Source organism: Aquarana catesbeiana, linkage group LG03 (assembly GCF_042186555.1).
Source record: "Aquarana catesbeiana isolate 2022-GZ linkage group LG03, ASM4218655v1, whole genome shotgun sequence".
In the NCBI taxonomy this organism is placed as follows: domain Eukaryota; kingdom Metazoa; phylum Chordata; class Amphibia; order Anura; family Ranidae; genus Aquarana; species Aquarana catesbeiana.
Window position 1 is genome coordinate 640304793 of NC_133326.1, and position 17222 is coordinate 640322014.

General features: G+C 38.3%; 1 protein-coding gene across 2 annotated transcripts in view; it reads left to right on the forward strand.

Annotated features, from left to right (window-relative positions):
* The window catches only part of COL5A3 (collagen type V alpha 3 chain), a 299466-nt gene that overhangs the window by 232981 nt on the left and 49263 nt on the right, over positions 1-17222 (forward strand). For both annotated transcript variants that reach the window (XM_073622539.1, XM_073622540.1), the window contains 14 exons: positions 1429-1509; positions 1859-1915; positions 4010-4063; positions 4667-4720; positions 5035-5088; positions 8066-8119; positions 8303-8356; positions 10445-10489; positions 10922-11020; positions 13282-13335; positions 13541-13585; positions 14051-14104; positions 16228-16272; positions 16631-16684. In XM_073622539.1, coding sequence (XP_073478640.1) covers positions 1429-1509; positions 1859-1915; positions 4010-4063; positions 4667-4720; positions 5035-5088; positions 8066-8119; positions 8303-8356; positions 10445-10489; positions 10922-11020; positions 13282-13335; positions 13541-13585; positions 14051-14104; positions 16228-16272; positions 16631-16684 — 804 coding nt within the window. The remainder of the gene's footprint in view (positions 1-1428; positions 1510-1858; positions 1916-4009; positions 4064-4666; positions 4721-5034; positions 5089-8065; positions 8120-8302; positions 8357-10444; positions 10490-10921; positions 11021-13281; positions 13336-13540; positions 13586-14050; positions 14105-16227; positions 16273-16630; positions 16685-17222) is intronic.

Sequence of the window (17222 nt, forward strand, 5' to 3'; positions counted from 1 at the left end):
TGTGTCCATGCACACATAGGCTGTTATAGCATTTTGTGGCAGGGGCGTTTTCTGGCTGTAAAAAAACAACCCAGGACTAGTGGGTTTTAAGGTCTCATGCACACTGGACGTTATAAAAACATCAGTAGAGTTAGTTTTAGAAAGCTGTAGCTGTAGAATGAGTTTTGCAGCATTTTTGCAGTAGCGTTTTTCAGCATTTTTTTGGTGTTTTTTTAGCTGTAGCGTTTTTTAGTTTTTTTAAGCAAAACTATACTCCCACAAATACTTATGGCTCAAAAACGCTGATAAATGAAAAAAACTTAAAAAATAACCAATTTTTTTTTTATTTTTTAGCGTTTTTAAGCTTCTATCAGAGTTAGAGCATTTTTACAGCTGAAAAACTCTTCTTAAAACCCACTAGTTCTGGGGGTTTTTTCCAGACAGAAAATGCCCCTGCCAAAAAACACTGATAACAGCCTATGTGTGCATGGACAACTAGATAACATGGATAACATGCTGGGGAGTTTACTGGCTGCAGAAAAACACTTCTGAAGCCAAAAACAGCAGGTGTAAAAACGTTCAGTGTGCATGAGGCCTAAGAGGAGTTTTTCAGCTGTAAAAAGGCTCCAACTCTGATAAAAGCTTAAAACTGTTGAAAAATGTACCTATTTAGCGTTTATCAGCATTTTTGAGACATAAGCTTTTGTGGTGGTATAATTTTTCAAAAAAAAAGCTAAAAAACTATGGAAAATGCCACTACAAAAATGCTGCAAAACTCATTCTACAGCTACAGCTTTCTACAGCTAACACTGCTGGTGTTTTTATAATGTCCAGTGTGCATGAGGCCTAAATATCCATCGGTAGTATTACTAATATCTCCAATCACATTGTTAAGCCCCTCCCCTATATCTTTCCGTTTGGATCATAACCTTATCATCCCAGCCACACCTGTATTTTGGATAAACTGTACTGTTTTCGGTTTGGACCCTTTCACACTGAAATAACACTTTGAAATAATGTTCTGGTCTTAGGAACCTTGCCATCCTTGCCATAATCTTTAGCTTACTGTACATTACCATAATCGGTTAGTTGTGGTAATAAGAACTACCTTCTAAGGAAAACCTTCTAAGCCTGTGGTCAGGGGGAAGCAAGCCCTTTTGATTGGCGGTCACAGTAGTGCCCCTTAACCTTTGAAGGTCAGTGGGAAAAATGTCTCTTTAACAAACAGCTAGAGAAATAGTATGCCACTTAGTGACTACATACCAGAGAGACAAGAGAACGGGATCCATTTGTCCTCTGTTGAGTAACATCGGAGCACCTTTGGGTACCATGGGAGATCAATTTGCCTGCTATAGAAACACCTACCAACCTCTGGAGGAACTCTGTTCAAAGCTGATTCAATGTAGGCTATTTATTTAAAATAATATTTCAAAATGTTTTTCTGCACAGTTCCAGTATGGTGGTGATTCCAGGGGACAGACTGTGTCGTTTCAAGAAGCTCAGGCACAATCCATCTTGCAGCAAGCTAAGGTATGGTATTTAGATTTACCGTAGATTTACCCAGAAAGAAAGCACACACTCATATTAAGATCCATTTGATGTTTGGATTGAATTTGATTGTTCAATTGTTTTTTCTTGTAAATGTGATGTTTCCATTCCCCTTCCCAATACTATTTGGGTTTGAGAGTTGTATTTGTTCGTGGGGCAAAGGGGAAAGGGCTAGATATCCAAAACACCTGAATCTCACTCACAACGTAATATATATTTCTGTTCCTGTAACAAACCAAACATATTCTACTAAAAGCTGATTACCCAATGTTTAGTATATAGAAAGCTTTTGATATTTATTTTACCGAGTTTCTTTTATTTACCATTTTAGCTGGCTATGAAAGGTCCACCTGGCCCAGTGGGTCTGACAGGGCGACCTGGTCCCCTCGTAAGTATCTTTCATAACTGTTTGCTCTGTATAATATTAATATTATACTCTGTATTAAACTATTGCTCTGTATAATATTATCTACTATCTATTAAATATGTTTGGCATTTGTTGAAATCTCACTGTTATGTAATGAAAAAAAAAAAGATAATTTATACTGAATGGGCTTAATGTGAATATTAGATAATTATAAATACTCGCGCTATAGTGAAAAAAATAAAAATAAAGCTGCAGCTGCTGTACACAAAGTGCTATTCACTTCAAACCAAAAAACATAAATAAATACAGCGCTCACAATAGTGCAGTAAGTGACATAAAATATAAATCATCCAATATAAAAAACACAAATGTATAAAAATGTATATATTGCAAAAATGTCCCAAATAAATAAAGTGCTCTTGTGCTCCAATCTTCTGATAAGTGCTATAGTGCTCCTAAAACTTACTCCGTGGTGTGACACACACCCCTCCTGTGTCCCCACTCACCAGATATAATGGAACCCTAGCTTTTTAGTCTAAGGGTCATAAAGGCTGAGATCTGGCAGGGAATGATCAATCACACAGGTCCGGTAGAGATCTCCCCAAGCGTGGTTGTCAAAACTGTGAATATTTACCAAAATGAGAAAAGGTGCTAATAGTGAAGTTCTGTAAAACTTATTGCGCATATAGAACTTGTACTTACAAGACAACGAAATAAAGTAAGCATGTAAAAAAGCATGGATTCTATCCGTGAACGTCGCATCCAGCGTGCGTTCCACAGTAGCCGGACGTGACATCGTTTGGACTCGACACCGGAAATTGTGTCAACGCGTTTCAACCTCTCGCAAAGGGTCATCAAGGACCTGATTTCTGGTTGGTGCAGACTGAGTTTTTATGATCAAGGGCAGTCTCCTTCCTCCCAATTATCCAAAAAGATTTTAATAGCGGACATTTTTCCATGGATGTGAAAAACACCTTAACCAACTAATATGATTTAATAGCGGACATTTTACCGTGGATTAGGGAAAATCCAGTTCATCCAAACAGCATCCATTCCATCAATATACAAATCTTTATCAATTTAAACCTTAAAAACAGTATTTTATTAAGAATCAGGAATCCACTGCATAAAAACACAAAAAATTATATAAATAAATACATCTTAATAAAATAATGTTTTTGAGGTTTAAATTAATAAAGATTTGTATATTGGTGGAATGGATGCCGTTTGGATGGGTTGGATTTTTCCCTAATCCACGGTAAAATGGCCACTATTAAATCATATTAGTTGGTTAAGGCGTTTTTCAAATCCATGGAATGTCCACTATTAAAATCTTATTGAACAATCTGGAGGGAGGAGACTCCCCTTGATCATAAAAACTTGGTCTGCACCAACCGGAAATGAGGTCCTTGATGACGCCTTGTGGGAGGGCCTGAGTCCGGTGCTGAGTCCAAAAGACATCACTTCCGGCTACTGTGGAACGCACACTGGATGCGACGTTCCAGGATAGAATCCCTGCTTTTTTACATTCTTACTTTATTTCATTGTGTTGTAAGTACAACTTTTATATGCACAATAAATGTCAGTTTTACAGAGCTTCACTATTAGTTCCTTTTCTCATTTTGGTGAATATTCCAACCTTTGACAACCACGCTGGGGGAGATCTCTACTGGACCTGTGTGATTCATCATTCCCTGCCAGATCTCAGCCTTTATGACCCTTAGACTGAAGAGCTAGGGGTCCATTATATCTGGTGAGAGGGGACAAAGGAGGGGTATGTGTCACACCACAAAGTGAGTTTTTGGAGCCCTTATGAGAAGATTGGAGCAGTAGAGCATTTTATTTATTTGAGACATTTTTTGCAATATATAGTTTTTTTTTATACATTTGTTTCTTATACTGGATGGTTTATGTTTTATGTCACTTACTGCACTATTGCGAGCGCTGTATTTATTTATGTTTTAATGTGAACATTAACATGCAGCTAGTTATAACATTTCCAATTTTCCTTATACATAATGATTTGTAATTTTTCTCAAAAGTCCATAACTTTCATTTTAAAATGTCTCTTGGTATTTGTATTAATAGCTTAAAATAAGTTCTATTTTTTTCTAGGGTCCTCCTGGATCGCAAGGTCACAAGGGAGATTATGGTGATCCTGGCCCTCCAGTGAGTTTTTCCATACTTCTACTTTGTATTATTTTAATTGGAATGGGATTTTTTATATGGGGTGTCATTGTCACATCTTTCCTACTGTCTGTGTAACTCTGTAGTGGAAGGGACTACCTTCATGTCACATACACCCCCATCTATGTCACCCTCGCGTGGGAGGGGCAGACTCTATGTCACATAGCTCTTTGTGGAGCTAAAAACTAACTCCATGTCATTTAGCTCTTCCTGTCTTTATCACTCTTTGGTGGGATGAACAGATTCCATGCCACATAGTTCATCGTGTTTGTGTCACCTTGTGGTGGGAGGGATGTAATCCATGTCACATAGCTCCTCCTTCCTGTATCCCCTTATGGAAGGAGGGGCAGATTCCATGTCATATAGCTCTTCCAGGGTGGTGTCACACTGTTTTGGAAGAGAGAAACTTCATGTCAAATAGCTCCTCCTGTGTGGGGTAACACTTTGGTGGATGGGACGGACTTCATCTCACATAGCTCCTCGTGTTGGTGCCATACTTCTACACAGGGTTTGGTTTGATTGTAATATTGTTTTTTTCTTGAAAAATTGCAAATTGATTCCATTCTGTTAATTTAATATTCACAGGGTCCGCGTGGCTTTCAAGGAATCATAGGTCCCCCAGGAAAGATCGGTAAAAGAGTAAGTATTAGGCAAGAGTAAAAACTCCCTGTTTATCTGTTTCTCTGTTCATGTTTGGGTCTTGTCATTTTCTATAAAATGTCCTATGCATTTTAATTGCTTTCCCATTTTCATCTTACGTATGTTTTATTAAATCTCATTATTGCTTTCATCCATATTGTCAATTGTTTGTTGATTTCCTATTTTTATTTCCCACAGAGTTTTTATTAAATCTCTTTTACTGTGCCATTTTTAGCCTCTTTCACTTTCAGCTATCTTCTTTATTCTAGAAAATGTACTTTTCCCATGCGAGTGTTATTTTATTTTTGTTTCAGGGACGTGGTGGAGCAGATGGCGGTCGCGGTGTGCCTGGTGAGACAGGAACTAAGGTGGGATAGGATTCTTTTTTGTAAGAGCATTAAGAATGTTCAGCTTTTCACTGGGAAGAGAACAAGGAGTCAATATAGTTTTTAAAGTTGAAGTTTAATCCATTTGTCATTTTAATGGCATAATGGCATAATGGCAGCTTTCATTATTGGAAAGCTTTTCACTGAGACTAAAATGCATTCATCTGATTTTAATTTTTGGAGTCAGGAGGAGTTTTTCCTCTTTATGTAAAGTGACCCATGATAAATGCTTACGTGTCCCCGCTCAAGCTGTCAAGGTCTGATATGTTGGATGCCGCCCAGGCTAGTGAGGGTGCAGGCTGAGGAAAGATCTGTCCAGACCCAAAGCATACTGCAAAAATAGGAAGAGATACCCCAGCCGCTGCTCACCTCACCCAGCCCGAGTGGTTAGCAGGTAAAAGCAGCTTCAGCTCGATTCATCCAGACCATGACTCCAGCATGTTTTGCCCTGCTCAGAGGCGGGGCAAAATGAAGTGGCATTAATTTTCCTATTAATATGTAAAGTTCTGTGTAAATTTACAGCGCTATATAAGTACCTGTAATAAATAAATAAATAATATATTTGCCTGCTGTTTCATTTTGTTCTCCTGAAGCAAAACCACAGGCATCAATACAAAAAAAAAAAAAAGAATAACACTAGATACTTTGTTGCCTCTTAAAATGTATGGTGTATAAATTGTGATCATATTAAACTGAAATAAAGATTTCTAATATTTTTTTTTATTTTTTAGCCCCAACACTCAAAGAGCCCAAAACACCAGTATACTTTGGTGTGCTAATACTGAACATCTTCTTTGGTTGAAATTGCATGCAAGAATGCTTTGCTATGCAAAGTGATCAGCTATAAGCAGCTTGTAGGGAGCCCAGAATTACTGAGCCCTCTATGAGAAAATAAACCCAACTTGTAAGGAGCTGGAAGTGCCTAGTCTTCAGTAAAAGTGGAAGTCTGGCTTGTAAATAGTGGCCAAAGGTTTAATCAAAGCTACCTATTTATATGAGCTAAAAGTTGCTATGGCTGTTTTTTTTTTTTTATTATATTGGTTGACGATCCAATGATATAAATACATAGAAACATAGAAGGGAGGTGTCAGAAAAAGACCAAGTGGTCCATCAAGTTTGCCCCCTTTCTATTTTCATGGGGTTTTTTGTTTGAGTATATAGATCTATATTTGCCTCAAACATGTTTAAATTCACAAACTTTGTAAGTTTAACTTTTAATTTTCCTCCTCCTAAACTTCATTATATTAGAGTACAGTATTGGTGGTACAGTGCTGGCAAGAACTACAGAGGAAAAAGATTTGGGGTTACTGTTTCCAGAAGATTGCAAAATTAGTAAACCGTGTGACCAAACCATGGGAAAAGCGAATATAATTCTAGACGGTATTAATAGAGGCATTATTAAAAGCAGGGAAGACGTCCTGATTCTCCTACTGTATATAGTTCTTTAATTAGACCTCATTTAGAATACTGTGTCCAATTCTGGAGATCTCACTTATAAGAAGGTATTAAAATGAATGCAGCAACGGGCAACAAAATGGTGAAAGTTTTGGGGGATAAAACATATCAGGAAAGACTTCGGGAACTTAATATGTACATTGTACAGTCTTGAGGAAAGGGGGAGGCATGATTGAAAGCTTTAAATCATTAAAGTGTTACTAAACCTGAAAATGTATTTTTTTACCTTAATGCATTGCTTGCATTAAGGTAAAAAACCTTTTCAGTTTACCTGTGCCCCCCCCCCCCCCCCCCCCCATGTGAAGAGGAAGAGAGGGGAGAAGAGATCAGTGCTGTGCAGGGCTGCAGCATTGGCTCTTGCAGTTGTCAATCAGAAGAAGTGGGGGGCAGGCCTAAGTCCCGCTGTGTAAGTCTATGGATCGCGGCTCCATAGACACACAGCTCAGGAGCGTGGGGACTACCTCTTCCCATAGCCATGGGCTGGCTATGGTAGTCTCGCAGAAGAAGAGGCGGAGCCAAGATTGCCACCAGGGACCCCAGAAGAGGAGTTTTGGGGCCACTCTGTGCAATACCACTGCACAGAGCATGTAAGTATAACATGTGTTATTTTAATTTAAAAAAAAATGGTTTAGTAACACTTTAAGGGTGTGAATAAGGTACAGGAGGGCAGTATTTTTAATATGAAGTTCAAATCAAGAACACGTGGACATGACTTCATACTAGCAGGAGAAAAGTTCAAAACTAATCTTAGAAAGTATTATTTTACTGAAATAAAAGTTAATGCTTGGAATAGACTTCTAGCAGAGGTAGTGAGTCAGTCAACAGAAAGTGGATTTAAAATTGCCTGGGATAAATATAGATCTATATGTTAGACTCAGACAGAAAAAGTTAAAAAGAAAAAAATCGGGCTTGGTCTTTTCCTGATTTCACTCTTCTATGTTTTTTATTGGAAATAATGCCCTCATGAACTTTATTCATGCCTTTAATGCATATAAAAGTATTAATTGTGTCATCCCTTTCCCTTCTTTTCTCAAACTACAAATTTCCCAGGCTATGGAGGTGTTTGAGCACAATGAGCTTGAGATGGTGGAGAACAGAGACACACTGGTTGGGCACATCTTGTCTTACTGCCTCCTACCATAAGTGTATGGTGAAAGTTCTGGAGAGCTTTTCAGTACTCTCAGCATACACTGACACCAGAAAAAAACAAGAACGGCAATGCCATTCAACATCTTTGCTCACAACCTACAGCTGTTAGAAGCTATATAAGTTTTTGGCTTTATACGCCCAGCATATGCACTGTGTCATCCAAGGGAAAAGTTTATTTCTACTAGAAACTCATCCCTGAGAGATAGTCATACGTGTATATAAACTGTCTATCTGAGCCTAATTCTGAGTTGCATCTCTCTAAAGTAAGGCAGTTCAAAATCTTTCAAAGTAAAAGTTTTCAGCTTGCTTCTTCTGTACGCTTCCTGATAACTGTTTTTTATTTTATATCACATAGGGAGACCGTGGATTTGATGGTTTGCCAGGACTTCCAGGAGAGAAAGGGCACAGAGTAAGTGCAGAGGCTAATAATCTGAAGTGGTCTGCTTATAACTTCTTCTATTGTTCCAAAGAGATGACTGCAGCTGACTGGGATTGCAAGCAAAATAATATATGAGCCAATGGCTTGCAATATGGCAACCACAATGCCAACATGGCATGAATCATGACAAGCTTGTTCTTTTCTCTGCCACAGGGAGATGTCGGAAACCAGGGTCTTGCTGGGCAATCTGGAAAAAATGGAGACAAGGTAAAATGGCATACAGAGAAAATATCTTGTATGAAAGATTGTATACGCAAACAGTTGCTTGGGTTAAGTGTAAACATAGTTGAACCTGCTGTACAGTTAGTGCCCTGGTTATTTAAATCACCCACATTCTCAGCATAGTGCACTAAAAAAAATGACATGATTCATTGCTGGCACCTTTTCCCCTTGAATATGGAGAAACGATTCCTTCTCTTATGAGAAGAACCTGGGTAGATTAACACATTCTGTCTAATACTGTACTGAAAGGGTAAGAGGGTTTAGTGACTCATTTACCTAAAAGTACTGTTTTGCTCTCTTCTAGTAAGGTTACTTTGCATTATAAGCAAGGAAGCTCAGACCTCTGCAGTGTAAAATGCTGTACATACAAACTGCTACAATTAAAGGAAAAACAATATGAGACTGCTAGATATACATACAACAAACAAAATGCTAATTACATCATAGCAAATAAGCAGAAACTATGGTCTGTAAACAGTAGAAATACGCTTAAAAGTTACTTAACTCCGGTTACAGTGGGTTCACAATCTCTGTAGGCAATAAGGATCCCAGGGTTAATCTATAAGCAGTTGCTGGAGATCAGACAAAAGCACCTTCAGGTATAGCTTCTTCTGGCTGGTACAGACCTTCCTTGGTGTTAAGTAACTATGGAGTCCTCTTGTCAGCTTATGCCATTGCCCTTTTATTTGGAAAGTTTACCATCCCCACATAGGGTGCGGCCCCTTATGCAATACTGAGTTTCAATGGGAGAAATATTCTCCATTTCTCCTCTAGATGACACTTTTGTATCATACGTGCCATGGGTCATATATGCCAGAAGGTCAAGCTATTGTTTGACCACTGTTACAAAACAATAGACTGTCAACTGAAATACAACAATGGTATCCATGTTACCATTGTATACAGCGGCATTTGTTTGAGAAGTTCATCAAACATTCAAAAGTAACCTGATTTCTGTTTCTAATGCCGCGTACACACGGTCAGACTTTTCGGCTACAAAAGTCCAACAGCCCGTCCGACAGACTTCGACAGACTTTTGTCGGACTTGCGGCGGACTTTGTAACGAACGGACTTGCCTACATACGATCGCACAAAAGTCCGACGGATTCGAAAATGATGACGTACACCGGACTAAAATAAGGAAGTTGATAGAAAGTAGCCAATAGCTGCCCTAGCGTGGGTTTTTGTCCGTCGGACTAGCATACAGACGAGCGGATTTCTGGGTCCGCCGGATTTGGTCCGTCGGACTTTTGTAGACGAAAAGTCTGACCGTCTGTACGCGGCATAAGACAAACTGTTAAACAGATTCTTCCACGTACAGTAAAGTCTGAGTATAGAATCATAAAACAGACATATATTTATATCAAAAGCAACACATGGACAAGGTGACAGTGAAACAGATAGCTAAGAGTTTGTAATTTGGGGATAGGGCAAAAGCAAATTTTAGACAAATTTTCTCTTCAAACTATGTGGTAATAGTGTGGGGAAGGCCCTTTTCTGTTCCAGAATGACTGTGCCCCTGTGCACAATGCTAGCTCCCTAAAAACATAGTGATGGGGAGGAAGTCAAGTGGCCCCTACAGAGCCCTGACGTCAACCTTACTGAACATCTTTGGGATAAACTGGAATGCTGATTGTGAGCCAGGTCTTCTAGTCCAAAATAAGTGCCTGGCCTTTACAAATGCTCTTTTAGCCTAATGGGAACATATTCCCAATTACACACTCCAAGTATTGTGGAAAGCCTTCTAAGCTGCTATACCCTCCAAGGAGAGGAGGAGGTGGGGGACTCCATATTGATGCCTGTGATCTTTGAATGTGAAGTCCAGTAATCTCATGTAGTGATAGTCAGGTGGTCACAAACATTTGGCCATAGGCTGTGGTAAATACTTTTTTATTTAGTTAGCTCTGCTTTAAACTAACAAATATGACACAAATGGATCTTCAAGGTAATCTATTTTGATCTTAAATAGCAGTATCCTGAAATTTTTAAAATATGTTTATTTAAAAAAGAACACTACTTTACAGTATTTGTTTGTACTGTGGTAAGTTTGTAATTAGTTCTAATTTCTTTCAGGGTTCTCCTGGACCTTCCGGGCCTACTGGTTCTCCCGGGGAAGCTGTAAGTATCTTTATCTCCTCTTCCAAGTGTGTTTGCAATAATGTTATGTTTTTGTTAGTTATACATTTTAGAAAGACTGAGAATGTATAACTAACAATACAAATCTCAGACATTATTATCTCTGGTCTACTAGTCTCCATAAATAGGGTGGACAGGAGTACTATTTAACATTGTCAATGTTAGATTACACAAACAGATAAGTAACTTAGATACAAAATTCAGCATCCCAGTAAATTATAAGTGATGAAAGTTTACACCTTATATTTAAATGCAATAAGCACAAATTCAGTTTACTTTATTAAAGGTTAGTAAACCAGTGTGAAATACTTTGTGTAACCTAAGGTGACTTGTGTTATGTTCCAGAAGCATTTTTTTTCTAAACACATATTATTTGTTTGATAAGAGGTAAATTAGCATTGATTTTTCTTTTAGGGTGCACGGGGCTTGGTTGGTCCAAGAGGTCCTCCTGGCCCACCAGGTCAGCCAGGTGTAAGCGGTATTGATGGAGCTCCAGGTCCAAAAGGAAACCAAGTAAATAGACTGCTTATGTCACAAATTGATTGTGCTTTTTTACTGCTTCTTGACATTCATGGTTTTTGTATATATTGTAGGTCCATTCTGGGTAATGAGTAATGGTCTGAGTGGGGTGGTAACCATATGTATAAATTTATAATTTCCTGAGGCTGGGCTCACACTGGAGAACGCAGCGGCTCACAGCAGGAGTCCAGTGCGTCTCCATTCACTGTTTCAAGTCCAATTTTAGCCCAGATTTTTGGCTGAATTTGGGCCTAAAACAGACCAAAAGACGCACATGGCTCCTGTGCAATTCGCACCGGAGCTGCTGTGGAGATGTGTGAACGAGCTCCGTAGAGAGCCGGTCACCGTTTCTCCTGCTATGCGAATTGGATGCAGGGGAAGCCGCATCCAATTCGCAATAGTGTGAACCCAGCCTTATACCTACCTCCAGTTTTGTTGAGAAAAGAAACCCCTCTAGGTCAGCTACAGTAGATATGCATTGCAAGGATTTTGGCAAAGCCCAATTCAGACCCTTGCCTACTGTACTTCTGATATTGAGACAATCCAGTGTACAAGCTGAAATCTTTTAAAATCATGGCCAACTTAAAGGGTCTGCCTTGATGATAATCATGTGATTAGTCCCAAGGTTGTAATATTAAACCTTGCACCCTCATCATTCTGTTATGAATATGCAGTACTCTTTGCAAGCATCTCAGTGAAGGTGAAACCCCCAGTGTAGTAACCCTGGTGAAATTACCACGGATGTCATGTGCCATGCAAAAATCTGCTGTAATGTGGCCACAAGGTCAGTACAAATGTCTGGGAAATTACTTTAGTAAGCTAAAAGTAGGATTAAGGGGATGAGAATCCTGGGAAATCCTGCATGCTGACTACTGATATCATAGTTGCAAAGATTCATTTTAATATCTTTGACAGCGATAGAAAACCATAGTAAAATGGAAAGTTCATTATTAAAAAAAACTACACTTTCCCTTAAAATTATATAACATATGTAATTGCCAAAAAGCCTTATTGGAATTGAATCAGTCCCTGCACTTTCTATAAGACTAAAGTGTTCTATGTTTTGGGGGAGAGGGCAAATTGAGCTTCTCTTGGTGGTATTTTCATTAAAAAAACATTTTTTTTTGTCAATAAATTTTTATTTAAGAATGTCAGTTACAATAAAAATGGAAAAGCACACAGACATAACAGCAACATGCCATTAAAACATTATTTAAACATTTAAATATTAAATCTTTACATTTTAAAGCAGTAATAATCCCAAAAGCAAACGTTTAATATATTGCAATTCATAATTTAATGGCTGCAATAGTTTTTTTTTTAGGCTTTCTTTCTTATATTTCCATCTGATGATCTGGCCAGTAAATCAGTTGTTTTTCAAAAGAACAAGCTCTCCTGTAAATGTATTGATTTTACAGGGATGAGACAAACCATTTGCCACTGGCAGGGGTGCTTACAATGATCAGCTTTTATTTTTTCATGTAAAAACTTTATCCCAAAAGAAAAAAACATTTGCTCTAACTGCTTATAAGGCCTTTTGCACACTGGGCATTTGCCCATCTCTTCTGAACACCTTTTCTCATGGCAGGAGAAAAGCAGTGTTAAAAACGTGCCCGAAGCTGTGTTTTGTGTGCGCCCAGCAGTGATCACTGCAGGTAATCGCTGACTGTGCAGAGAATGGTGAATAGCGACCTGTCATTATAGTGAACAGGGCCGGCGATGGCGCCTACCACCTGAGAGCCGCTGACAGCAGCAAAAGGAACTGGCACTACAATTCACACCGGCCTTAATTGTTGGTGTGAATGTAACCTTACATTTCTTGCAGTTGTTGCAGAAATCACTACAAGCTTTCACAGCACCTCCTTATGTATAGACCAGGAAATCCTCTGCCACACTGAGTGTACCCAGAGGAGGAGGGGAACATTGTCCGATATATTGGGGGCACATTATGGGCTTAATTAAATTCCTGCAGGGTATATCTAGTACATTATTGATACATAAATGACCAGGATCAGCTAGATGTTTGCAGCCAAATTGCTACCATTTCCCAAAATTAAAGCTGTTTGTGACTGCACAGGACATAACCATGAAAGCTCAGCAAATAAGACTGTGTATGTTTATGCCATAATTCTACAGAACGATCATGCAGTCACCATGTCTTCATGCCATTGTTTATATATACTGTATAATGTTACATTAATTTCCTGCATTCAATTCCTTTTTGTTAACATATTGTTTCCTTCTAAATTCAATAGGGCATTCAAGGAGAGAGTGGACCAAATGGACAACAAGGAAACCCGGGACCTCATGTAAGAACTTGGAGAATCCAAGAGCTATATTCAAGCTCCCATAAAAATTCAGTTACAATGAGCAATTTCTAAAAATCCTGTTATATGACAAATAGTTTTTCCCAACGTTTTTCACTCATGTCTTTAGTGTTAAGTTTCCACCTCTGCCTACCTGGCCTGGCATTTATGATACATATGTTAATGGCTCTTCCATTTTCCTTTACAGGGTTTACCTGGACCTCAGGGTCCCATTGGAATGCCAGGGGAAAAGGTGAGTCCAGCCACCCATGAAAAGTTCTTAGTAGAGAAAAGAATGTATATGTGGATAGTTTTGTTACTACTGTACGTCCTGCTGAACTTTTTTTTAGTTTTGAATAGAATAGGGAGGAATTACAACCCAATACAAGTGACTGAAAATCTTCAACAATGTAACAGGCTGTAATTAAATAGGCACTTTAGCCTTCCCCTACTCTGTTTCCAGTAAGGAGTGTCCCCCAAGATGTTCCCTCACTTCTATCTTGTGAAACTATTGTCATGTCACCAGGACAGGAAGTAAATGGAAATCTTCCCCCAGACAGCAGTAAAAATGCAACAAGAGTTCAGATCCTTTCCCACTCTGCCCAAAACTAGAGAAAGAAAACTTTGTTCAAGAAGTTTTTCTATAGGAAAGTTTTTGTCTAATACATTGTATAAATAATTGACAGATGCTATTCTTTTTTATTTTCTTTCCCCACAGGGGCCACCAGGAAAGCAAGGCATATCTGGGTTGTCTGGATCTGATGGCCCTCCAGTGAGTTAAAAAATGAGAACATTATTGTATATTATGTAAAGATAAAGTGTGTAGTATCATTGAGCAAGCCTAAAATATAGATAATTTAAAGAAGAAATCTATCAAAATAATTTAGGTAGAGGGTGTTCTGTTCCTTCTAAAGGTCTTGTTCCAAGCATTCCTTCACGGTTTATACTTGGAGCACAGCATCACTACACATATACCAAGTGAAAAGTTGGACACTATTGTATCCTAAATACAACTGGTGGTGGCTGGCTGTGCAGTGTAATCTGGTGGTTTAGTAATCTTTGTACACAAAAGAATAATTGTAATCTGAAGGACCATCCCTAAAAATGATATACGAGAAAAAACTTCATTGGTCATGAGACTCTAAAAAGTTCCATTGATTTGATTTGTGGTTTTGGTCTTGAGATAAAAAGGGATATGGTGCCTATGATCACCCATCAATCCAATTTAATTTAGTTAGTTGAAATTTAGAGTCTTACGATGAACTTAAACATCACTGTTTTTATGGTCCAAGAAGAGGTGGGGTGTCCCTCCTATTCACAAGAATTGTAAGAAAGAGCTTAAATAATCTATAATAAAGGCATATCCTTGTATGCCTTCAAAGCCCATCCCCAAGTTCCACTGTTTGCTGCATGTTGATTGTTGCAATGCTACAAGCTTGTATCTGATCCCTTTAGGCAAAGGCTTTATTAAGCTTTCTCACATAGATAGTGTGTGTGCGTGAGATAAAACACTGATTCCAGTTTTTCTGATTTATGATTCATTTCATTTTGCTGGAACTGTTTTTTGTGTTTTTTTGCCATTCTTACACTGGAAAGAGCTGTATCTCTTTAAATCTGTTGCCTGTATACAATGAAGACTCAAAAACACTGAGTGGAATTTTTCCATGAAGACTATATTAAAAGACTTTATAATAAATTTAGTAACTTTTATGTGAGTACATCTGACACATTTATTTTTATCTCCATGAAATCAGCATTTGTAATAAATTCAGTCTCCAGTTTTGTCATCAGCACCAGGAAATGAGACCACATGTTGACTTACCTTGAAAAAAAAAACAATATAAAGTGGAGACGTGGCCATCATTTTTTATAGGACCTCATATACTGAGGACACAGGGATACACCCATGCTGATCTAATGGGAAGAACTGAAGGATTACTCTCTTGGTACATGGCACAGGCATGTACTTGGCAGTTTGGCTGATGTTATGTTGCCATTAAATCTACAGGACTTCATTCCACACTTGGTGCCAGCATAACTTCCTGGAGCTAAAACTGTGTTGGTTGGTTTAACATCACAAACTACTTAATATAAAAACAGTCTGTAAAAAATGTATGGGTATGCTTTCATGTCTGTGTCAAACTGTGGTAGGCAGGGTCCAACAATATATCAGTTTGAGGGCCAGTCATCATCAGATCAAATAACAATATACAGTATGCAAAACAAGATATCTAATTTTGTTGCTAAATACCCAAGGAAATAGATGATCATATTAGAAACCAATACCATACCTCAGGATTCAATCCTAATTTTACCAAGATTAACATGATTTGTTGGATCCCACGGTTTGACTTTTCAAATGGGGGCATGGTGGGTCCAAAAATTTGGCAAATCTGAGGTGAAGTTTGGATGGATCATAGTAGACTTTCTGGGTCTGGTTTCTTTTGAGAAAAGTTTTGAAATATAAAATACACTAAACTGACCCACCAGAAGATACTGTGATAATATAAATTACCAGTCTGACACACATTAACGGGTCTAAAAAATTGCCTTTCTGTGTCCCACAGCCTCTGATCAAAAAGCCACAGAATGACATTTTGATCGGAGGCTGTTTTTGGTTGAGTTCTTGTGTCAGATGCTTTGATAAATAATGTTAGTTTTTCTAGTTGTTACATGCAGCTCAGCAAAGAATCTGTAATTTACCTATATTCTCCTCCAGGGTTTAAAAGAGCAACTAAATGCATATATAATGCTGTTTTTGTCTTTATCTTTATTGAAATGGTCAACTACAAAGGCTGGTGATCAATAGGAAGTAATATAACAGTTTCATATTCCTCATATGATTGACATGTTTGTGACAACCCTACAAAATATTATTTTCTTCTTTGTTTTCAGGGACATCCAGGGAGAGAGGGTCCTGCTGGAGAGAAGGGCATACAGGTAAGTGTTGAACTAATTCAATTTATTGGCCAAAATGAAATAGAACACAGCTGGCTAATCTAAAATTTAGAGAAGACCTTCCCCCAAAGCCTTTAATTATGTCATGCTTAGAGGGTGATTACGGGAACATGTTATGTATAATTTAATCTAACAGATCTCCTGGCAATTCTCTACACTTCCTGCAGTTATTAAGGGCCTTTAAAGTATATGGGATTACTCATGTCTCATCCTGATATGGTAGAGAGCTGATGATGGATTCAACTGTTGGATAACCCTTGACTATGATCTTCTTATCTGTTTTCTTTGGTTCTTTACTCCATATTATATAAAAATAACCATATACTTCTTTTGTTGCTAGGGTCTCCCTGGCTCACCTGGTCCTATAGGATATCCTGGCCAAAGAGGAGTGAAGGTAAATTGAGAATATATTAGTGTTGCTGTTTAGAGAAGTGTGCTTGCGTTTATGACTTAGCTGAAACTACAGGCTAAGACCACACCAAATAACTGAATCCAGTTAAGGAAATCTATTAAGGTGTATATAAAACTAAAAATAAAATGCTGAAGCATTGTAACTTACCAGTGCTTAGTTATGGTGGCTACATTAGTTTCCCTTTTCAGGTTTTTTTTTTTCCTTTCATTTTCAACGGGGATTCTGCCAGTAATGCACTTCCTTTCCTATGGGGTAGATTTACTAAAACTGGTGCAGAATATGGTGCAGCTCTGCATGGTAGCCAATCAGCTTCTAACGTCAGCTTGTTTAATTAAGCTTTGGCAGTAAAACCTAGGAGCTATGCAGAGTTGTACCAAATCATGCACTCTTCAGTTTAAGTAAATAACCCCCAGGGTGACAACACTCGCTGTATTGTATCTGTGGTGGAGAAGCCTTCTCATCTCTGAACAAGAAGTATATAGAACTCCACAACACCTCCCCCTCTGTATAACAGAGGGGG